The sequence below is a fragment of the Girardinichthys multiradiatus genome, chromosome 14 (assembly GCF_021462225.1).
Source record: "Girardinichthys multiradiatus isolate DD_20200921_A chromosome 14, DD_fGirMul_XY1, whole genome shotgun sequence".
NCBI lineage: Eukaryota > Metazoa > Chordata > Actinopteri > Cyprinodontiformes > Goodeidae > Girardinichthys > Girardinichthys multiradiatus.
Genome location: NC_061807.1, coordinates 9,566,571 through 9,590,413, shown reverse-complemented (window position 1 = coordinate 9,590,413; position 23,843 = coordinate 9,566,571). Strand labels below are relative to the sequence as shown.

General features: G+C 42.1%; 1 protein-coding gene and 1 long non-coding RNA gene across 2 annotated transcripts in view; both read right to left on the bottom strand.

Moving 5' to 3' along the window:
* Positions 1–1,604: 1,604 nt before the first annotated feature.
* On the bottom strand, positions 1,605–7,419 carry LOC124880640. The gene is made up of 3 exons (XR_007041397.1): positions 7,259–7,419; positions 7,023–7,109; positions 1,605–3,275 (listed from the first exon to the last, which is right to left on the bottom strand). It is a non-coding gene; the product is annotated as an uncharacterized LOC124880640 (long non-coding RNA).
* A 55-nt stretch (positions 7,420–7,474) lies between these two features.
* The window catches only part of LOC124881020 (Fc receptor-like protein 5), a 58,252-nt gene continuing 41,883 nt past the window's right edge, over positions 7,475–23,843 (bottom strand). Inside the window, exons 4-7 of the mRNA XM_047386504.1 lie at positions 8,504–8,641; positions 8,268–8,303; positions 7,823–8,092; positions 7,475–7,743 (exon numbers count right to left, since the gene is read on the bottom strand). Of these exons, the coding sequence (XP_047242460.1) occupies positions 7,475–7,743; positions 7,823–8,092; positions 8,268–8,303; positions 8,504–8,534 (606 nt within the window). The 5' untranslated portion in view covers positions 8,535–8,641. The remainder of the gene's footprint in view (positions 7,744–7,822; positions 8,093–8,267; positions 8,304–8,503; positions 8,642–23,843) is intronic.

Genomic DNA, 23,843 nt, shown 5'->3' with positions numbered 1-23,843 from the left:
ATCATCATCATCATCATCATCATCAGCAGCAGCAGCAGCATCAGTCTATGTACAAATGAGTCAAACTGAAGGAAGTGAATCTGTGTCTGAAGGGTTTGAAAACCTTTATTTCATGTTTTTTTAGCATTTTAGTGATTTCTACAAGAAATAAAAATCAACAAAACAGATTTTCTTTAGTTTCAATGATTTAAAGGATGAGTGGTCACTAGCAGTATTTGGCCACTTGGTGGCAGCAGAGTTGAGTTTCTATAGATTAGATTAAAGACATTTTAGCCTTACATCCCATAATCTCTTCAGTCTTTCAGTGTAACATCAGGAAGTTGTGAAAGTTTTGACATCTAAATGTTAGAAATGTTGTGATTATAAGAAAATGCAGTTAGGCTGAAGATCAACCAGGCAGGTTTATTGGTAGAACACCTTTAATACACTGGCTTAGTCAAAGTAAAACCACCATCAGAGACATGGTGGCCTTTAACTCAGTAATCTCTGATGGTAAAAAGATGAAATCAGCATATTGTGTTTAAACGCTAAAAGAGAAACTATTTATTCAATTTAAACAAGGCATGGCTGCCTGGTTAGAATTAACATCAAAAATCAACCTGTAGAAACATCTCATTAACAGTTCAGTTGGAAGCTTGGAGCAGGTTTGGTTCTGGTGGTTCTGCTTGGATATTTGTTTTCCTGTTTATTTGGGAGGGCCGGGTCATACCTGGGATCTCACTGACCTTTGACCCTTTCTACATCTAGCTTACAGCTAGAGTCTTCTAGAAACATCAGACCTGCTGGGAATCAGTCAGACCAGTTGTGGAGACGATAGGGTGACATTAATTATGCATCATTAATAAATATGAATAATTATGCAGATTTTTATGTGTTTAGCTTGAAACATTAATGTGACTGGGTGACCTTCCACCAACTAAACACCGAGAGAAAACGAGACATCTCTTCCTCTGCAGCTTCACACGTCTAGCAGCCTTCACCACAGGTTCTTCTGTGGTCGGAACAAACATCAGAAGAAGAAACGTTCAGCAGCTCTGCTTCAGTCTTCTTCTGCTCATCACATGTTTATAGCTCAGTTTGTCTTCTTCAGTCTTGTTGTTTCTGACACGTTTTACACCAACTTAGCATCGCTGCTAACGTGACACATGAGACTTCCTGTTAGCAGGAGAGCCAGCTTCAGATGAAGCTTCTTCCCTCCAACCAGAGATCACGTGACAGATGACCTCACTTCCTGTCCAGACCCGCTGCTGTCCCATCTGGTGAACTGATCGTGGCTTTGCTTTAATAACTTTCATTTTGGACTCTTTTTAAATGGAACAGTGAGTAAAAACATAAAGAAACAAGAAAGAAGAAGAAACATCTTTCATATTTCATTTAGTCTTGATCTGATCAGAAAGAACCAGCTGCCTGCTGTGTGGGTTGGGTCAGATTCAGCGATGATCAGAGAGACGTTTTTACAAATATTTATAGTTTATAATCATCTTTAGTTATGATTCATTTGATTAGATTTTCTTGATGTCATTTGGACAAATTAGCAGATCACCAGAGGAGAACATCAGAGCTGTAGCGCATACAAACACATCAGATCTGACCTTTGACACTAATATATAATTCAGTTTAATTATATAGCACCACTTCACAACATGTTATTTTAAAGCACAAAGTCAATTCAATCAATCATACATGTTCCAAGTTAAATAAATATATTTTAATTTATCCTAATTATCAAACAATGCAGTCAAACTCAGTTTATTATTCTAGTTGGTTAAAAAGTTTTCCATCTAAGGAAACCCAGCAGATTGCATCAGTGGCGCCGTAAAGGAGGGAAACATTAGGATTGGACATAATTAATAACCATCATCAAGCTTATAAAAAATAAAGTTAATGATGGCTTTGTTTTTACTTGTCTTTGGCAGTAACAGTTAAATGTCTCCCAGACCAAAAAGTAATCACCCCCCTGTATCTGCATGAAATGGTTTGTTCCTGCCTTAGTGCACTTGATGGTGACGATGTTCAGAGCAACAGTCAGTAGAAGCTCCAGAAGTTAAGCTTTTCTTTTGTTTTCCTTGTTCTCTTTAAACACGATGATGGAAAATGAACAGATTTGATTATTTTCTCATTAATTAACATGAAGAACATGTATGTTTGTCTAAAGTCTTCTTCTGGTTCAGCTGAGATGATATTCTGAACATTCAGACCCAGTCAGAAGTAGTTAGTCTAACGTTGGTTTTTCTATGATTTTCTTTTATTTTTATGCTTTAATTAAATTGACTAGAATAAATTTGCAACTTTGCTATAAATAGAAAACATCCTTCTTGATAAAAGAAAACTTCCTAATTAGGAAATAAAAATCCTCCTTCAGACTGATTAATATTTACTGAGTCTGATTAATTATTAATGTTTTATTATAGTTTAACAGAACTTATCAACACTACAGGTTGAGGCCAGTATTATGTTCCAGTGGTACCAAAGTGGGTCCAACAGGCCCGGGTCAGAGCTTCATGTCTGATGTTCTGATTAAACTAGAATTTTATTGTTTGGATCTATGAGTAAAAACCTAAATATTTAAATCAGAGTAAAACTGGGAACTCTTTATGACCTTAAATCAACTTTAGATCTTCTCCAGGTTGGTCGATTGATCAGAGATAAAACCCACTGATGGCTGAGCTGGGACCCATCAGGTAGATCTATTTGTTATAAATATACAAACACTGAATTTATTTTAATTAATCAACATAACCTGCAGTTTATGACATTTTGTTGGTTTGTTCATTCAAAGCATTTCTAGATAAAACATTAAAACAAGCTAAAGCTAACTGCTTTGGTTTAACACTGAGGGGTTTTCTGCAGGTTTTATTCTGCGGTTTTGGTTTCATTTCTTTCCAAGCTGCTCTGAAGAATCGTTTCCATTGGTCAGCCACAAACAAACAGGAACATCATGTCTGAAATGTTAGAAACAAACTACAGAACCGCAGGTTAAACATGTTGAAGCTGCAGAGGAACCATCGTGCTGCTGTGGTTAGAACAGTTCAGACCAAACATTGAAAACAGAAAATAACTGAAGTTACTGAGAACATTGAACACCACACTGATAATGAAACATTGAAATACATTCAGGAGACCTTTGTGTCCATCTTGCTGAACTCATTTCCAGAGAAAGAAGCAGATCTTCAGCAGAAGTAGATCTTTATCTGCAGGCTGAAGATGAGCTGACAGCTGGACATTTCTGCTGGAACTGGAGGACTACCTCAGTGAAGAATAGACCACTTCTGGTTCTGCTGGAAGTTCCGAAAAACACAAACATAAATTTTAAACAAAAGTAAACTCAAACAAAGAAAAATAAGAACAATTGTTAATTTAGTAAACAAATAACTAAGCCGCAGCCTTCTCCACTCTGCTAAAGGTTCTCCATCATCCCATAGATGTTCCTCCTGCCTCAGAGTTTATCTGTTCTTTCTCTCCTAGATGAAACAACTAAAGGAGCTACATCCATTAACATTTACTTTTCCTTCCCATAGAAAGTACTCCTGGATCAGTGCTTCTTTGTTCTCTTTGTGTCTCTGCTCTGTTCTCTCAAACCTCCAGTGGGTCGTGGCAGATGGCTGCTCACACTGAGCCTGGTTCTGGTTCTGCTGGAGGTTTCTTCCTGTTAAAAGGGAGTTTTTCCTCTCCACTGTCGCTACATGCATGCTCAGTATGAGGGATTGCTGCAAAGTCAACGCCAGTGACTGTCCACTGTCTCTACATGCTCATCCAGGAGGAGTGAATGCTGCAAGTCACTGACTGGATGCAATCTGCTGGGTTTCCTTAGATAGAAAAACTTTTTATCCAATTTGAATAAATAACTGAATCTGACTGAACTGTTCAATGGTTACGATTAATTGGAATGTATGAACCTGACTTGAAATCTGCATGATTCAATTTAGTTGACTTTGTTAAGAGCCTTGAGACAACATGTGTTGTGAATAGGCGCTATAGAAATAAAAACTGAATTGAAATCAATTGAAAGGTTTTTGTAGGTGTCGCCTTATGCTTCCACACAGTAACTTAAATAAGGTTAGATAAGTGAACAGCATAGAATATGAAGTGGATCATAGAGCTATGTCTCCTAGACATAGTTACTGGCTGAGCTTCTACTGTGACTAACTGTATCTGCTCTCTTTCATCTTCTGCTCTGTTCTCTCAAGCCCCCAGTCAGTCAGTGTCAGTTTTTGTGGATGGGATGGTAAGTCATGAGAATATGTCTGAAGCTCAGCAGTGGAAACCACAAAGCTTCTCACCTTTGTTGCTCAGTGAGACACATTCACATCAAAGTAAGAAGCAAACAGTTTCTCAGGTTTGAACGGAATCAACATCTATGAAGACCAAACCACAGCCTGACCAGTTTCAGCCTGCTGGTAGCAGCTAAAAGAGGCTCCAGTTACCTTCTCACAGTTTAACTGGTCTATGAGGTACAAAGGATTAAACAATGTCACAAGAGTGAAGTTCGTTGTTTACAACCAAAGTTAAAGTCATTTTGCTAAACTCAATCAGCCATATCAGTCTGCCTCATCAGCTGTGACTGGTCAAACTGCTCCAAGCCTGCCAAGTGCAAAGTAAACTGATCCTTTTGGTAGTCAGACTCAGACATGGGAAGAATAGTGAGATGTTCTTCACCAGTTTTGGAAGCTAATGTGATAACAGATGCAGCTCATCAAGAAGCTCTTTTACTCAGCTCTGGGGAATTCAAACCAACAACCTAATGAGGAACCTTGTCCAGTTAAACCAGGTCACAAGACTTTGATGAGTATATGATGCTGTTTAAAGATCACTTCAACCTTAAGCTTAGTGAGATTGTTCAACGCCATAAGTTCAAGACGTTCAACATGAAGTAGGTTAAAAGATCTCAAAAAGCCGCACCATGCCTCGATCTAAAGAAATTCATGAATGGCAAAGAAACAAAGTCCTTAACGTCTAAAAGTCTGAAGAAGCATTACTGATCCGTTTCTATGGCGTTGGGAGTCCAGAGAACAACACTGAGAACTAATATCCACAAATAGAGTGACTGACCAAGAGTCCCTTCATGGTGGTCAGGGGTCAGTCTGTTTGGTACCGGAGGGACCTGGGTTCAAATCCCAGTTGAGTCAAGATGGGTATCTGATGTAAAACTGTTTGTGTGCTAGAAGTACTGATTTAATGTGCCGACCCTTGAATACAAGAGACTGACCCAAAGAACTCAATCAGCCAAAAATACTCCATCAAAGACTCATCCAGGAGGTCACAGAAGAACCACATTTAAAGGCTTGCAGGCCTCACTTTGCTCATTTGAGGTCAGAGGTCATGAATCAACAATGAGAAAGAGGGCCAGAACCACTGCTGACACAGAGTCTCACTTTAACCAAAAACATCTTGATGATGTCCAACACTTTTGGAAAATATTCTGTGGATTGATGAGACAACAGTGGAACATTTTGGAAGATCTGCGTCCCGTTACATCTGGTGTTAACCTAACACAACATTTTAGACAAAAATATAAACACGGTGGTAGTGAGATGGTCTGGGGTTCTTCTGCTGCTTCAGGACTTTGACAACCTGCAGTAATTAATAGAACCATGAATTCTTCTGTTTTTATTAGAAGATTCTGAAGGAGGAAGCCCGGTCAAGATAACTGGGACTTTATGCCAGAATAAACATCTAAAACAAACCAGCAAGTCCACCACTGACTGGCTCAAATATAAGAACAATAAAGGTTTTGGAGTGGCCTAGTCAAAGACAACAGAAATGCTAGATGTGACCTTTAATAGGCTCAAACAAACTCTCAATGTGCCTGACTTAAAACAATTCTACAAAGAAGAGTAGGTCAAGATTCCTACACAGTGAAGGAAAAGACTCATTACCAGTTAACACAAAGACTGGATGGCAGCTGTTGCTGCCAAGGGTGGAACCAGCAGGGTTTGGGTTTAGGGGGTAATTATATTTTAAAATAGGTTGGATAGATGTTCCTTTATTAAATGAAAGTGTTAGATGATGTGTTATAGATGGTGCTGAAATATGACAAGTAATCATCACATTAAAGACACTAATTAAACACTGAAATATTTAATAAAACTCATCTTCTTTAACTGTGTTTTAGTAACTGAGCTAAGTCTAGTTATATCAGCCCTGCAGTGAAGCTGCTGAGTTTACAGCGTTGGCATGAGAACCTGTAGCTGAAACACAGAAACAGGAAACTGGACGCCCGCAGAGTCTCTTAGAGTCAGTTAGCAGAAAACCCACAACCTGCAGCACAGAGGGAGCAACTTTATCTGTACATAAACACAAACATACTGTAAATCAGGATCTAAATGAGAAAAATCACACAATGTCTCACATCCTCAGTCTGAAAACAGAATCCATGAGGAACAGGAATCTCATTTAGGTCCAACAGTTGATTTCAATATTTGTTGTAGTGAGATATAGTTTAAGATTTGGTGATCTGTACATATAACATGTACTGTAGGGATGCCACGTCAGACCTCTTTCACTTCAACTCTGATTCATTACAAGGTCATATTTAGGTGATAGACATCATTTTAATTATGTTGATGATAACAGTCATTAAAACATTAATGTCTGGTTGACACAACACCAGCTTTCTAAATGCATTTAAAAGCAAATTTGTTCCCTCATTAATTGACAAAAAGCTGAACGTGGCTCATTTTAGTAAATTAAGGAAAAACACGTCATCTACCACTATTTTATTATGAAGAGCATCACCTGTACATTACTTTTCCCATTAATCCATTCATAATTATGACATAAATAAGTTCCTTCCTTGTTTTGATATTCCTCAAGTTCTAAATATTTAAAACTGTAAAACTATCAACCTTTATTGGTCTTGTGTGCACGAACAAACACAGCAGGACATTGTGTTGGTCATAATCCACTGCACATATTCTAACTGGTCCCAGTAAAACTCAGTGAAGCTCAGTTCTTTAGTTTCTTCCAGACTAACTGTAGGTGGCGCCAGACAACCGAACCAAATACAAGACAAAGAATTTTACCTTTGTTTGGTTTGTTTCTCCGTTGTTTATGCTGGGATATTTTAACATCGCTGTAAATGATACTTTCCTCTCCAACTTCCTGATTACCTGGAAACCAACAAACACTGATCTAATTCACCAGTTCATCTTTTTTCTGACATACAAACATTGTTAGAATTTCAGCTGAAAGATCATGAGAAGAAACCCAGAAAACTCACACCTAAAATAATTGACATGCATGACAGATGTGATCTCACCTCTAGATTTCCTGTTAACCTGATGTTTCACCAGTAGAACCAGCAGTAAAACCACAACAACGACACCAGTTAGAGACAGGAGCCCATAGGGAAGAAACTGGGAAGAGGGTGGAGAGGCTGATGTAGGAGAAGGAGTGGTTGTTGGAGACGATGTGGAGGATTTCTCTAAAATAAAGATTTATTAAGTGATGAAGAGTTGATATTAACACTCAAAGTTCAGTGATTTATTTCAACCTGCTGACCTGAGATAGAGATCCAGCTGGATGGAGACTCTCCATGACCCCTGATGTTACACTTGTAGAGACCTTCATCAGAGCTGGTCACATGGTGGAGGGTCATGTGACCAGCAGACTCAGTCCTGATGAGGGAGCCATCTTTAATGAAAGCAGCTGGGAGGTTGGAGGGAGTCTTTGTTTGACAGCTCAGAGTGACGTCATCTCCCTCCATCACAGGGAGGACAGGACTCTGCAGGATCACTGATCCACCTCAACACAGAGACAAACTACAGCATTTCATCCATTTCCACACAGCTTCATCAACACTAACTCCACAGTCTGATCTTACCAGAGACAGTGAACTGGATGCTGCTGCTGGCTGCTCCCTCTCTGGACTCACACCAGTACACTCCAGTGTCCTCTATGAAGAGGATGCTGATGGTACAGGAGGATCCATCTGGTTTCCCCCATCCATCTTTACACTCAGACAGTCCTTTGGTTGTGTTTCTCCTCACAGTCCATCCAGCAGAGATGTTGTCCTCCTCACAGCTCAGAGACACAGAGTCTCCTTCAAAGAACTGAGATCTACTGGGACTCACAGTCAGACCAGCTGGGAGGACTGGAATGACAAAATAATCAAGATTTCAGTTGTGAAAAGTAATAAAACGGAGATTAAGGCATTTTAATTAATTATTCAAATCAAATGTTCTCATGATTTTCTCTTTCTGAGGCATTTTTCCAAAATAATAACTTTGAATATTTAAAAGGTTTTAATATAACAGAAGTTTACTAACCTTTAACTGTTGTTAAGCACAGCAAGAAGATCAGAACTAAAGAAAAATGTATATTTTCAGATCAGTAACAGAAACTCTGAAGAACTTGGAAGTCAAACAGAATTTCTCTTGGTGTAAAAACCTTCTTATTTTATTTTATGCTCTGATTTCTGAACTGTGATCCTAAATAAATCCGCCAGAAATAATAAACACAGCAGAACTTTGACCCAAACAGACGATAAAATGTTTCTACTTACAGAACAGACGTCGTAGAGATGCGCCTCTCATTGTAGCTCAGAGGGATCTGACCGTTCTTCAGCTCAGATGATCACACCGAGCTGATCCCGCCTCCTTCCTCTACATCATGGGCCTCATTTTGTGAGCAGCATGAAAACCTTTCAGATGAAGAACGATATTTAACTGACAAACTGAGTTCAGAATAATGATGGCAGACAGGAAACTGTTTATATTCAGCATCACTAAATTTAAATGTGTTGAAATATCTGATAATAATTATTTCCTACATATGAAGTAACTTTGGACAAAGGATGTTGAACATGGAGGAGTTAGGGAGGAGGAACAGAGGAAGACCACAGAGAAGGTTCATGGATGTAGAGAATGAGGAGATACAGACAGAGGAGGATGGTAGATAGGAGAGGATGGAGGATCTGCTGTGGTGCCCCCTAGTGGAAGCTGTTGAAAGGAGATGTTCAGGAAGAAAGCTTTTCAAAGTAGATTGAATGAAAATATTTAGTACATATGAAGTATTATAGTGTAGAGGGTATTTCCCTTGAAACTTGGGAACCTGAATTTTCTACCCAAGTTCTGTATGCATGTGTATAAATATGCACTTACTTTGATGTATTCTCTTTGATGGTAAAATCTGTGCTTACTTAGCCATGTATCTATGAGCTACATGCTGGGTGCCCTGTAAGTGACCCCAGAGGGTTGGTGCCGAGAGAAGAACAAAGAAAAGAGGAACCACTTGGAACGTAAATAAAGAAAGATCATCTAAATCCAACTTAGCCAACATCGGGGTTATCTCCCTGTTTTGTTCTGCCTCTAAGCTTTTTAGCCCTTAAATACATTTTATTTCATACTTGGAGTCTGTAAACTTGGACAAAGGATGTTGAACATAAAGGTGTTAGAGAGGAGAAATTTTGTTGAATTTAGTCTTTTCAGGAGCTGCGTAGATATCTTTATATATGGATATATAATGAATAATAATAAATAATGAAATATGAACCTGTTTGGGACATATTTTTCAATCCATTCAGTTTTCTCTAATCTCTGTTACGTTTTTTAAACTGTTACGTCTCAGTATTTGCAGCTGAACAGCTAAATAAGGTCATGGACTTCCAGCCACCAATTTAGCATATCCCACATTTTTATTTCTTGCTGCGATTTTGTAGTCCAAGCTCGAGTATGCTGATGCAGCAAGTGGAGAAGCTTCAATGTTGGTTTGTTGGGTGTATCAACCAACCCAATTCATGGCATTGTCTCCCAGCATGAAGAACTCTTCAGAGTGTCTGGTTAAATGTTCCTACATCAGTGGAGAAGTTCCTTATTGTCTGCATTAAGCTCTGGATGAGTTCTTCATCAACCTCCTCCAGTATACAGAAGCATTTGCTGAAAGACTTCATCTGATTAAGGGGTCAGTTCCTTCTCTCTATGGAAACGACAAACGCAACAAAGCAGTAAGATGCAAATAACGCTGAAGTGACAGCAAACTTTATTTTAGACATGAATTTATTGTGCGTTCATACGATGTCCTGGCCATGGTTCTGATAGCAGTAGCATCGTGTCTTCTGCTGATGTTAGTGCTGTGTGCTGCTTTGTACTGCATGTTATTAGGCCTATTGTAATTAGGCCCGAGCAGGAAAACTGCAAGGGCCTATTGTAATCGCTCGAATTCTTATTCTTTATTCTTTTTTCCGGGGACTTTTGGCGGGGCAATATGGGGACTTTGCCATGCCCCAAAACTTACCAAATTTTACCCAAAATTGTCCCCCGCGTGAAATTTTCGTTCTTTAATGTCGTCGTCAGTGGGCGTGGCCAAATCGCTTAGCCACGCCCCCCAAACGTGAGATAGGCCGAACCGTAAGTCGTAGAGATCTGAAATTTGGCACAATGCTAGAACTCCTCAAACCAAGAAAAAAAGTATCTCGGGGGTATGCCCTAAAATGCACAGGAAGTCCGCCATTTTGGGTCAAAGGCCGATTTTTGCCCGTTTTTCACTTTTACTCACCTTGAACTTTAACGAACTCCTCCCAGGCATTTTGAGCTATCGCCTTCATATTTGGTCTACATGCAGTTACGGCATGGGGGATTAAAAGTTATCAAAATCCTGAGTTTTTGGCTATGTTTCGGGGGCGTGGCCGGGACACGAAAATGGCGTTTGTGCCCAAAGTGAAAAAATGCAATAACTTTCCCAAATAAATGCCAAATCACACCAAAGTTGGCATGAAGGAGGACATTCGGGTTCCCGACAATCCTATGGGGTCATATTGTGACATCATCAAAGCCACGCCCCCTCAGAACCGGAAGTCACTTTTTTCACTTGGAAAGGTGCCTCTCTGACCCTCTTGACCCAATCAACTTGAAAGTGTTTCAGAAGACAGATAACTAGTGGGTCTAACTTCGTTTGAGGCACAGTGACTTTTCATAAAAGGGCGTGGCCATGGCGGCACGGCGAAGTCAGACGTCACGCCATGGCCATACGTTTGCCTCTAATTTCCACATAGATCATCTGATCTACACCAAATTCAATGTAATTGATCCTTGTCCAGTCCCCAACAGAGATCTGATGCCATATTTGGTGGGCGTGGCCAAATGTGTCCACATCGCCCCCTAGAAAACTTAAAAAAATCAGCCCCAAGCCATGCTTTGACCGAGGATTCTGAAATTTGGTACACATATGTACCTTCTCACGACCTACAAAAAATTCTATTGGAGCATTGGTCCAAACCCAACAGGAAGTCGGCCATTTTGGATTGAAGTTGCCATTTTGACCCTCTTTTGGGCTTTTTTAGCCCGCATATCTGAGCGAACTCCTCCTACAGCTTTTGACTTCGAGACTTGAAAATCACTCAGTTTACTCTTAAGGGATTGGGGATTAAAAGTTATCAAAAGCTTTTTGATACATGAAAGCGTGTGGGCGTGGCCACGCCTCAAAATATGACTTCTCGCCATAAAACACTACATTGATATAGCTCCTACAAGGAAAGTCACAGACAAGTGAAACCTTCTGAGATTTATCTGCCTCTAGGCCTCAACAATATTCACTTGTCAGATGCTGACATCATCGAAGCCCCGCCTCCTGAGAACAGAAAGTGTCCCGTTTTCCTTTACAGAATCAGTGTTTGATGTTCTTCACCTAATCAATGTGAAACTGTCCCAATTAACAGATAACATGATGGTCTTACACAGTCGCCTGATTTAGCTGGAGGGTGTGGCTATGATGGCGTGGCGAATTCTGATGTCACGCCACAGCCATACGTTTGCCTCTAAAATACACATGCATGGTCCGATTTACTCCAAACTCAATATGGTTGATCCTTGTCAGCCCCTAAACAGCTCTATTAGATAACATGTGAATTTACCTCAACGGCGCCCCCTATTACACTTCAAGTGCTCTAGCTCCCTCATGCCTGATCGGATCCACTTCAAACTTCCTATACATCACCATGTATCAATGCTGGACATGTTGACACAGTCAATACATTACATCACTCTAGCCCCGCCCACTAATAAACAAATGACTGTAGCTTCCATATGGAAGGTCCGATTCACTCCAAACTGAATATTCTTGATCTTTGTCAGCCCCCAAACAGCTCTATTGGATTACATTTAAATTTGGATCAATACCGCCCACTAGGACACTTCAAGGGCTATAGCTCCCTCATACATCATCGGATCCACTTGAAATGTAGTATACATGATCATGAGTTAATGATGGACATTTTGACACAGTCAATTTATGATGTGGTTTTAGCCCCGCCCACAAACAAACAAGCGACTACAGTGTCCTTCTGGAAGGTCAGATTTACTCAAAATTTTGAATGCTTTTTGCCAAACTGAAACTCTGCATGACCGAAGATCATATGACATGTTGCTCACAGTACCACTTACTGGCGACGTGTTGAAGTGAAGCGGTGTCATCGTCGGTGGCGTGTAGGAGGCGATGCCAGGCTCCTGCGGTCACTCAACAGCCCGAGTTGCGCTGAGGGGTGCGAGGGCCTTCAAAGCTGCTTGCAGGTTTCTATTTCGAATGTTTATTATTATTATTCTGGCGACAAATGAATCGCCTTTTTCGCGGCTTTAACATATACAAAAAGTCAGAAAATTTGGCGGAGCTATCAGTTGTGTGTGAAATTTAAGTATTTTAAGGATTTCACAAAAGTTGCAGTAAAAATGGCTCAACAGCGACCCCTGAAATTTTCAAAAAACCCTCCGCATTGACCTTAGTATATCGTACAATTTTGAAATTTGGAACACTTGTAGAACTCCCCAAGACTTAGCTAAAACTCTCTTGCACCCACGTCCTACAATAAACAGGAAGTCGGACATCTTGGATTGAGTTTTGGAATTTGACCCCATTTTTGCCGTTTCTTGTATCCGTATTTGATCAAACTCCTCCTAGAGATTTTGAATGATCGCCTTGAAATTGGGTCAGTTTGCTCAGAAAGGATGGGGGATCTAAAGTTATCAAAATTGTGACTTTTTGAGCATGCTGAAGGGGCGGAGCCAGGCATCAAAGTTTGACGACTCGCCAAAAAAATTGAAATTGTTACAGCTCTTACTAGGAAAGTCGCAGACACACAAAACATTCTGGTATTGATCCACATCTGGCCCCAAACAATATTCAATGGTCACATCCTGCCATCATCTAAGCCCCGCCCCCTCAGAACAGGAAGTGTCATGTTTTACTGTGAAAGGTCCAAATTTCACCCCTGTAACCTAATCAACACGAAACTGTCCCTAGTGACAGATAACAACATGGTCTAAGTTGGTTTGGAACACAGAGACTTTAGGCGGGAGGGTGTGGCCATGGCGGCGTGGCGATGACAGGCATCACGCCATGGCCTTACGTTTGCCTGTTATTTCCACATTTCTTAGCCGATAGCCACCAAACTCAATATGATTGATACTGGTCCAGCCCCCTAAAGATTTCCAATGAAATAATTGGTGGGCGTGGCCTAATTGCTCAACAGCGCCCTCTAGGAGCACTAAAACAACCAGCCCCAAGCCATGCTGTGTCCGAGGTGTATGAAATTCAGTAAACTTATTTACTTTCTCAGGACCTACAAAAAAGTCTCTGGGACCCATTGTCCAAACCCCACAGGAAGTCGGCCATTTTGGATCAAAGCCGCCATTTTGTCTCATTTACACACATCGAATCTGAACGAACTCCTCCTACAGCTTTTTACTTACAGAAATCGAAATCAATCAGTATGGTCTTAAGGCACTGGGGATCAAAAGTTATCAAAAGCTTTTTGCTACATGAAAGTATGTGGGCGTGGCTAAGCCTCAAAATCTGACCTCTCGCCATGAAACACGAAACTCTTATAGTTTCTACAAAGAAAATCACAGAGACATGAAACCTTCTGGGATTAATCTACCTCTGTCCCTGAACAATATTCACTGATCAGATGCTGACATCATCGAAGCCCCGCCCCCTCAGAACAGGAATGTCATGTTTCACTTAGTGTGGGCCATATTTGGTCTCAACAGCATTTAAAGAGACAGCACCAAAACGAGTTGCTCTCAGACGCACCCCAGAACAGGTAAAAGAGGAGCCTGTGGAGCTAAATGAACAAGGAGTTCAGACCAAAGCATTGCAGTTCCACTTTATATAGACCACAACTGAATGATTTAAGGTGAAAAGGAAGGTTTTAAAAGGATGATATTTCCTCTTTAAAGCATTCGCTGCTTAATTTGCTTTCTTCTTTTGACTCAGTCTCCACTTTTTCCACTAGATACAGTACAGTATTTCTGAGTACCCTTTGGAGATAGATACTTGGTGGACCAGGGTGGTGGTCCCCTTTATGAGAACAGGGACTGGAAGGTGTGTTCCGTCTACAGGCGGCAGCACACTCCTGTGCCTCCCTGGGAAGGTCTATGCTAGGGTGTTGGAGAGGAGAGCATGGTCGATAGTGGAAACTCGATTTCAGGAGAAGTAGTGTGGTTTTTGTCCTGGCCGTGGAACACTGCACCAGCTATACACCCTTAGCAGGTTCTCGAGGGTTAATGGGAGTTTTCTCTTTCTCACTGGTCCTGTTTATAATTTTTATGGACAGGATTTCTAGGTGCAGCCAATCGCCAGAGGGGGTCCGGCGTGTGGACCAACAGATTTCACCTCTGCTTTTTGCTGACAATGTGGTTCTGCTGGGTCCCTCCAGCAAAGACCTACAGGGGCCACTGTGGCGATGATGACAGGGATTCGTCTTGTAACCGGTGGGTTACCGGTTACAAGATATCAGTCTTCCCCCTAGGGCAGCTACTAATGGTGGTCAGAGGGCTCGGTGGCAGATGTATATGACGGCCTTACCTCTGTCAGTCTGCCCCAGGGCAGCTGTGGCTACAATGTAGCTCACCACTATCAGTGAGTGAATGTGTGTATGAATGGGTGGATTACTGAATGTAGTGTGAAGAGCTTTGGGGTCTCCGGGGACTGTATAAAGCGCTATACAAGTACAAGCCATTTACCATTTTACAGCATGTACTGTAGGTCCACCAGGTTACGTGCCCATCCTTATTTCTCATAAAAATTTAGTGCAAGAGACAGCCAAAGAGAAAAGGAGGAGCAGAGAGGATAAAAAAGAAGAAATCTCTTGTCACCAATGCAGCAAAGTGCTGTAAATTAATATTTGTTCTTAAAGGAGCATGTAAGACATAAACACTAACATAATCTAGTTTAGTTTAATGTTAATTGTTCAGGAATTCAGATTGTTTGTAAACTTTGATAAACTCCACTAATACCCGTATTCAGACTCGTCCTCTTCCACTTCATCCTTGACCGGGTTGCGGGGGCAACAACCTTAGTACAGACACCTCCTCCAGCTTTTACGGGTGCTCCCAGGCCAGCCGAGAGACATAGTCCCTCCAGCGTGTCCTGGGCCGTCCCCTAGGCCTCCTCTGATGGGGCGTGCCTGGAAATCCTCCAGAGGGAGGCGTCCAGGAGGCATCCGGTATACAGGTCCTTCTCAAAAAATTAACATATTGTAATAAAGTTCATTATTTTCTATAATGTAATGATGAAAATTTAATATTCATATATTTTAGATTCATTGCACATTAACTGAAATATTTCAGGTCCTTTATTGTCTTAATACGGATGATTGTGGCATACAGCTCATGAAAACCCAAAATTCCTATCTCACAAAATTAGCATATTTCATCCGACCAATAAAAGAAAAGTGTTTTTAATACAAAAAACGTCAACCTTCAAATAATCATGTACAGTTATGCACTCAATACTTGGTCGGGAATCCTTTTGCAGAAATGACTGCTTCAATGCAGCGTGGCATGGAGGCAATCAGCCTGTGGCACTGCTGAGGTCTTATGGAGGCCCAGGATGCTTCAATAGCGGCCTTTAGCTCATCCAGAGTGTTGGGTCTTGAGTCTCTCAACGTTCTCTTCACAATATCCCACAGATTCTCTATGGGGTTCAGGTCAGGAGAGTTGGCAGGCCAATTGAGCACAGTGATACCATGGTCAGTAAACCATTTACCAGTGGTTTTGGCACTGTGAGCAGGTGCCAGGTCGTGCTGAAAAATGAAATCTTCATCTCCATAAAGCTTTTCAGCAGATGGAAGCATGAAGTGCTCCAAAATCTCCTGATAGCTAGCTGCATTGACCCTGCCCTTGATAAAACACAGTGGACCAACACCAGCAGCTGACACGGCACCCCAGACCATCACTGACTGTGGGTACTTGACACTGGACTTCTGGCATTTTGGTATTTCCTTCTCTCCAGTCTTCCCCCAGACTCTGGCACCTTGATTTCCGAATGACATGCAGAATTTGCTTTCATCCGAAAATAGTACTTTGGACCACTGAGCAACAGTCCAGTGCTGCTTCTCTGTAGCCCAGGTCTGGGGAATGCGGCACCTGTAGCCCATTTCCTGCACACGTCTGTGCATGGTGGCTCTGGATGTTTCTACTCCAGACTCAGTCCAATGCTTCCGCAGGTTCCCCAAGGTCTGGAATCGGCCCTTCTCCACAATCTTCCTCAGGGTCCGGTCACCTCTTCTCGTTGTGCAGCGTTTTCTGCCACACTTTTTCCTTCCCACAGACTTCCCACTGAGGTGCCTTGATACAGCACTCTGGGAACAGACTATTCATTCAGAAATTTCTTTCTGTGTCTTACCCTCTTGCTTGAAGGTGTCAATAGTGGCCTTCTGGACAGCAGTCAGGTCGGCAGTCTTACCCATGATTGGGGTTTTGAGTGATGAACCAGGCTGGGAGTTTTAAAGGCCTCAGGAATCTTTTGCAGGTGTTTAGAGTTAACTCGTTGATTCAGATGATTAGGTTCATAGCTCGTTTAGAGACCCTTTTAATAATATGCTAATTTTGTGAGATAGGAATTTTGGGTTTTCATGAGCTGTATGCCAAAATCATCCGTATTAAGACAATAAAAGACCTGAAATATTTCAGTTAGTGTGCAATGAATCTAAAATATATGAATGTTAAATTTTCATCATGACATTATGGAAAATAATGAACTTTATCACAATATGCTAATTTTTTGAGAAGGACCTGTAGATGCCCAAGTCACCTCAACTGGCCCCTCTTGATGTGGAGGAGCAGCAGCTCTACCCTATCTCTAAGGGAGTGCCCAGCCACCCTACGGAGGAAGCTTATTTCAGCCCCTTGTATCCGGGATCTCGTTATTTTCAGTTATGACCCAGTTCATGGCCGTAGTTGAGGGTAGGAACGTAGACCAACCTGTAAATCGAAAGCTTCGCTTTTCGTTTCAACTCTCTCTTCACCACAACGGACTGGCACAGCATCCCTATTACTGCGGCAGCTGCACCGATCCGTCTGTCAATCTTCTGCTCCATTTGCCGCTCACTTGTGAACAAGACCCCAAGATACTTGAACTCCTCTACTTGAGGAAGGAACTCCCTGTCCCTGACCGCCACACAATGTTGAAGAGGCATGTCAACCATAACAGCCCCACAATATCCAGACACTTGAGGTACTCAGGGCAGATCTCATCCACCCCCAAAGTCCTGCCTCCATGGAGCTTTTTAACCACCTCGGTGACTTCAGCTTGGGTTATGAAAGTGACCAACCCCAAGTCCCCAGCCTCTGCTTTCACCAGGCAATGCGTGATGCAATCCCCAGTCAAGGTCAGCAGCTCCTCACACCCACTGTAAACAGTGATGGAGAAGCACTGCTTCCCCCTCTTGAGGCACAGGATGGTTTGCCAGAATCGCTTCGAGGCCAACTGGTAGTCCTTCTTCATGGCCTCACCAAACTCCTCCCAGGCCCAAGTTTTTGCCACAGCCTGGGTCGCAGCACTCTTGGCCTTATGGTACCCGTCAGCTGCCTCAGGAGTCCCACAAGCACACCACAGCCGATAGGACTGCTCCTTCAGCTTGACAGCATCCCTTACTGCTGGTGTCCACCACCGGGTTTGGGAATTGCCACCTAGACAGGCACCGCAGACCTTATGGCCGCAGCTACAGGCAGCAGCATCGACAACAGATACGGATAACATGGTCCACTAGGACTATATGTCTCCAACATCCCCTGGAATCTGGTCAAAGCTCTCCCGGAGGTGGGAATTGAATACATCCCTGGCTGAGGGCTCTGCCAGATTTTCCCAGCAGACCCTCATTATACGCTTGGGCCTGCCAAGTCTGTCCGGCTTTCTTCCCTTCCAGCGGATCCAATTCACCACCACGTGGTGATCAGTGGACAGCTCAGACCCTCTCTTCAACCGAGTCTCAAAAACATGTGGCCGAAGGTCTGAAGACACAACAACAAAGTTGATCAAAAATATTAGCTTCATCTAAACCTTCAACTTGTATGTTAGACCCAATCCCAACCAAATTATTTAAGGAAGTGTTCCCTCTGATTACCAGCCCCATTTTAGATAGATTAATCTATCTTTAGTTAATGGATATGTACCACAGGCTTTTCAGGTAGCTGCTATTAAACCTTTACTTAAGAAACGTTCACTTGATTGAGATGACTTGAAAAATTACAGACCTATATCCAATCTTCCATTCTTATCTAAAATTATTGATAAAATACAGGTCCTTCTCAAAATATTAGCATATTGTGATAAAGTTCATTATTTTCCATAATGTCATGATGAAAATTTAACATTCATATTCAAATATTTCAGGTCTTTTATTGTCTTAATACGGATGATTTTGGCATACAGCTCATGAAAACCCAAAATTCCTATCACACAAAATTAGCATATCATTAAAAGGGTCTCTAAACGAGCTATGAACCTAATCATCTGAATCAACGAGTTAACTCTAAACACCTGCAAAAGATTCCTGAGGCCTTTAAAACTCCCAGCCTGGTTCATCACTCAAAACCCCAATCATGGGTAAGACTGCCGACCTGACTGCTGTCCAGAAGGCCACTATTGACACCCTCAAGCAAGAGGGTAAGACACAGAAATACATTTCTGAACGAATAGGCTGTTGCCAGAGTGCTGTATCAAGGCACCTCAGTGAGAAGTCTGTGGGAAGGAAAAAGTGTGGCAGAAAACGCTGCACAACGAGAAGAGGTGACCGGACCCTGAGGAAGATTGTGGAGAAGAGCCGATTCCAGACCTTGGGGGACCTGCGGAAGCAGTGGACTGAGTCTGGAGTAGAAACATCCAGAGCCACCGTGCACAGGCGTGTGCAGGAAATGGGCTACAGGTGCCGCATTCCCCAGGTCAAGCCACTTTTGAACCAGAAACAGCTGCAGAAGCGCCTGACCTGGGCTACAGAGAAGCAGCACTGGACTGTTGCTCAGTGGTCCAAAGTACTTTTTTCGGATGAAAGCAAATTCTGCATGTCATTCGGAAATCAAGGTGCCAGAGTCTGGAGGAAGACTGGGGAGAAGGAAATGCCAAAATGCCAGAAGTCCAGTGTCAAGTACCCACAGTCAGTGATGGTCTGCTGCTGGTGTTGGTCCACTGTGTTTTATCAAGGGCAGGGTCAATGCAGCTAGCTATCAGGAGATTTTGGAGCACTTCATGCTTCCATCTGCTGAAAAGCTTTATGGAGATGAAGATTTCATTTTTCAGCACGACCTGGCACCTGCTCACAGTGCCAAAACCACTGGTAAATGGTTTACTGACCATGGTATCACTGTGCTCAATTGGCCTGCCAACTCTCCTGACCTGAACCCCATAGAGAATCTGTGGGATATTGTGAAGAGAACGTTGAGAGACTCAAGACCCAACTCTCTGGATGAGCTAAAGGCCGCTATCGAAGCATCCTGGGCCTCCATAAGACCTCAGCAGTGCCACAGGCTGATTGCCTCCATGCCACGCCGCATTGAAGCAGTCATTTCTGCAAAAGGATTCCCGACCAAGTATTGAGTGCATAACTGTACATTATTATTTGGAGGTTGACGTTTTTTGTATTAAAAACACTTTTCTTTTATTGGTCGGATGAAATATGCTAATTTTGTGAGATAGGAATTTTGGGTTTTCATGAGCTGTATGCCAAAATCATCCGTATTAAGACAATGAAAGACCTGAAATATTTCAGTTAGTGTGCAATGAATCTAAAATATATGAATGTTAAATTTTCATCATGACATTATGGAAAATAATGAAATTTATCACAATATGCTAATATTTTGAGAAGGACCTGTAGTTGCTAATCAAATGTGTGAGCATTTATACAGCAATGACCTGTTTGAAGAGTTTCAGTCAGGCTTCAGAGCTCATCATAGCACTGAAACAGCTCTGCTTAAAGTCACTAACGATATTCTTATGGCCTCAGATAATGGACTTGTGTCTGTACTGGTTCTGTTAGATCTCAGTGCTGCATTTGAAAGTTGACCATAATATTCTCTTAGAAAGGCTGGAATATGCTGTAGGGATCAGGGGAACAGCGCTAGACTGGTTTAAATCTTATTTGTCTGACAGATTCCAGCTTGTTCATGTAAATGATAAATCATCTTTAAACTCCAGGGTTAATTGTGGAGTACCACAGGGTTCAGTACTTGGGACAATTCTCTTTACTATATATATGCTTCCAATAGGCCAAATTACTGCAGTCGACCGGAACAGATGCAAGAACGGCAATCCGTCTCGTTGAAACTCCGTGGTTTTTTGGTTACGTGTTAAACTCACGTCTTCGATCGGCAAAGTGAACACTTACAAGCCTTCTCATTCCTGTAAGCTTAATTCGCTTAGTTTTCTCGTTGGCCAACGAAGGAGAATGAATAAAATCCACATGGGACTTCTTCTCCAGTTTGATGCGCTTCAGTTGCTGGTCTGGTTTCCAGCGTGAAAGCAATGGTGGGCTGTCTTGTCCTCTGTTATATAGTTGACTGTGACCTCAGAGCTGCGACGCCCCCGTCCTATCAGCCGTGGTGGCCGCTGGGATTTGTAGGAGCAGACTATCCTGCGGTACAAAATGGCCGATGACGTTGGAAAGGCATAGTGGCATCCAGCAACGTGCAAATGGTCCAATATTCAGCAAAGAAGTGGTCCAACATTCCGCCCTAGTTTCAAAGGGTGAGATGAATCGCAGTCTTTGAAGCTACTGGGACCATTCTGTCCTTAGCTGAACAATCAGTCATCCGTGGCGAAACCAAACAAAACAGCACTGTCTCTGTGTTCCTGTTGGCAGGAATGGAGGTTCACAACTCAGTTCGTTCCTCAAAAGCCTATGATTGGGCAGGGTAGAAGTTAGCCTGGGCAGGGCTAAACTCTGACTAACTCATACCTTTCTATGTTGTTCAATGACAAATACAAAACAATGCATTCTTACTATCATTACTTTCATTGGTCATCAGCTTTGGTAACCCTGAGACAAAGTGAAACAACAATAAAAGATACTGTCCATATATATGTATATATATCTAAACAAAAAGCAAAATCATGGTTCATAGCTTATTCATCCAACTCCCATTAGCCACTGGAACCCGCCTGTGTCATTGGCAAAGGTGAAATAAGTGTGAGGGAATCAATCCTGACTTGTAAACATTTAAACTGCCTGTATGCGGTGTGTTATCTTTAACAAAACGTTTAAAACAGTGTGGTAAAATGGATGAACTCCATTTACCTAGTTCCAGCTAGTGATTTTACCACTTACCTGTGTTCAAGGAACTAAAGGAGGAGGTGCGGCCTAACCTCCTGTATTTGGAGGTTTCAGGGAAGTGATGTCACAGGAGGTACCAGGTGAAGAGGGGAGAAGAAACTGTTAAAGTGTTAAGTTAACTTTGGGGTTTTGTTTGTTAGTTTTGAAGTGTTAGAGTTAGGATATAATTGTTAAACCGTAAACACAGGGTTGTTGCTAGATAGAAGTAGCTTCAGTGATTTGACATTATTTCTCATGTTGGAATATACCTGTAAGATGGAAGATTCCATTTCAGTTAATTGTGTTTGGAAGGGCATGAAGGTATTTAAGCAGATCAGGAAAGAAGTTAAGGAGGGAGGACCAGGTCAGTGTAGCTGTGTGCACGTGACGTTAATTTTGGTTGGTTTGAGTATAGTTATGTTTATTTTGTCACTTTCAAGTTTAAGTCATTTTTGTACATATTTGTGGTTGCTCTTTTTGTAAATAAACCACCTGCTACACTGGAGAACATCAGTCTGCTGCCCTTCTTCAGCCACTTTGGCCACAATATACCACATTTGGTGGCAGTGATGGGATTCCAGGCCAAGTAAGAGGGAGTGGATAGGATGTCTACCCAACCAAAGAGGGGGCCAGTTGCAGAATGTGACATAGAAAAAATCGCATGATGCCGGTGACCAACAAGGGGCAGTAAGTGGTTCGGATGATGGACAAGGGAATGTGGCTGAACTGACAAGAGTTTTGCAATCTTTAATGCAACAACAAGCGGAACGTGATGCTAAACTGGAGCAGGAGTACAAACACCAGGAGGACAGATGGAGGCACATCCGACATCAGTTTGCTCAACTTCAACAGCAGGTGCAGCAGGGGACCCATCAGCAGTCGTCGGAAGTTCCAGTATCTACATCAGCAGGGAGGGGACCTGATTCTGAACCATCTCACAGTCCACAAGATCCAGACAGGCTTGATTCTGATCCGGTTCCTCGATCTAGTGGAGCACAGTATTCATCTCTGGTGAGAAATCCAGGCTGGAAAGGGCCAAAAATGCATCCCTACAATGAAGGTGAGGACATTGAACATTATCTAATTACCTTTGAAAGAATTGCTCATGCCTGTCAATGGCCTCAGGATGAGTGGGCTCTTCATCTAGCCCCACTGCTAACTGGCAGAGCTCGTTCTACATATGTAGCCATGGATATGGATGATACTATGAACTATGCAAAAGTGAAATGTGCTGTCTTGCAGAAGTTTGAAATAAGTGTGGACTTTTATCGGATGAGGTTCCGTTCCAGTACTTTTGGAGAGAAGGAAACCCCAAGAGAACTGCAAGTCCGCATCAAGGAGTTATACCTCAAATGGATGAATCCTGAAACAAAGACAAAGGAACAAATTGGAGATGCCATTGTCCTGGAACAGTTTTTGAAGGTTCTGACTCCGGATCTTCGGACATGAGTTAAGGAGCACAACCCGAAGACATCCAAGGAAGCAGCAGAACTGGCCGAAGCTTTCTTAGCAGCTCGTCGACCGTTGACAGATTTCAGTCAAGTTAAGTCCCCATCTTATATGCCATCAACCATGTCATTTTCTGACACTGACTCTAAAGTTAAGTACTCAAGACAAAGCTGGTCTAATACTGATCCTGCCAGATCTGGGGCAAGACATAAAGCCAGTAAATCATGTCATTTGTGTGGTCAAGTAGGTCATCTTAAAGCGCAGTGTACAAAGAGGTCGATTAGTAAAAACTATATGTGTTTGGAGACACAAACTCGAGTCAGGCAGGATGATAAAAATGTATTTGACAGTCTGCCACATGAACCTTCATTAGGAGTGGTTATTGAAGATAAACCCTGTGTAGCTCTATTAGATTCAGGAAGCAATCGTTCTCTGGTTAGACAAGATAGTCTTCCGAAGGATGTAATTTTTTCTGGAACAACTGTTGATATTTGCTGTATTCATGGGGACAAAGTATCTTACCCCATTGCTGAGGTTGCAATTGAAGTGAGAGGTCAGGTTTATACGCTTTCAGTAGGAGTACTTCAAACATTGCCGTATCAAGTGGTGTTGGGCCGAGATATTCCTATACTGGCAGAGCTAATAGCTAAGCTTTCCGGTCAGGCTAAAGATGATGAGAGTGTACTGGTGGTCACAAGGTCAAAAGCTAAGGAGGAACTGGCTAATGCTTTGAGCTGGGATGAATTGCCTTTTAGATGCGGATGTTCCTATAGATGACTCTAGCACTTTTGTTAAAACAAAAAAGACTAAGAGACAGAGAAGATATGGAAAGGTGAGAGGAACAAAAATGGCTGAGCACACATTAGATCCATTA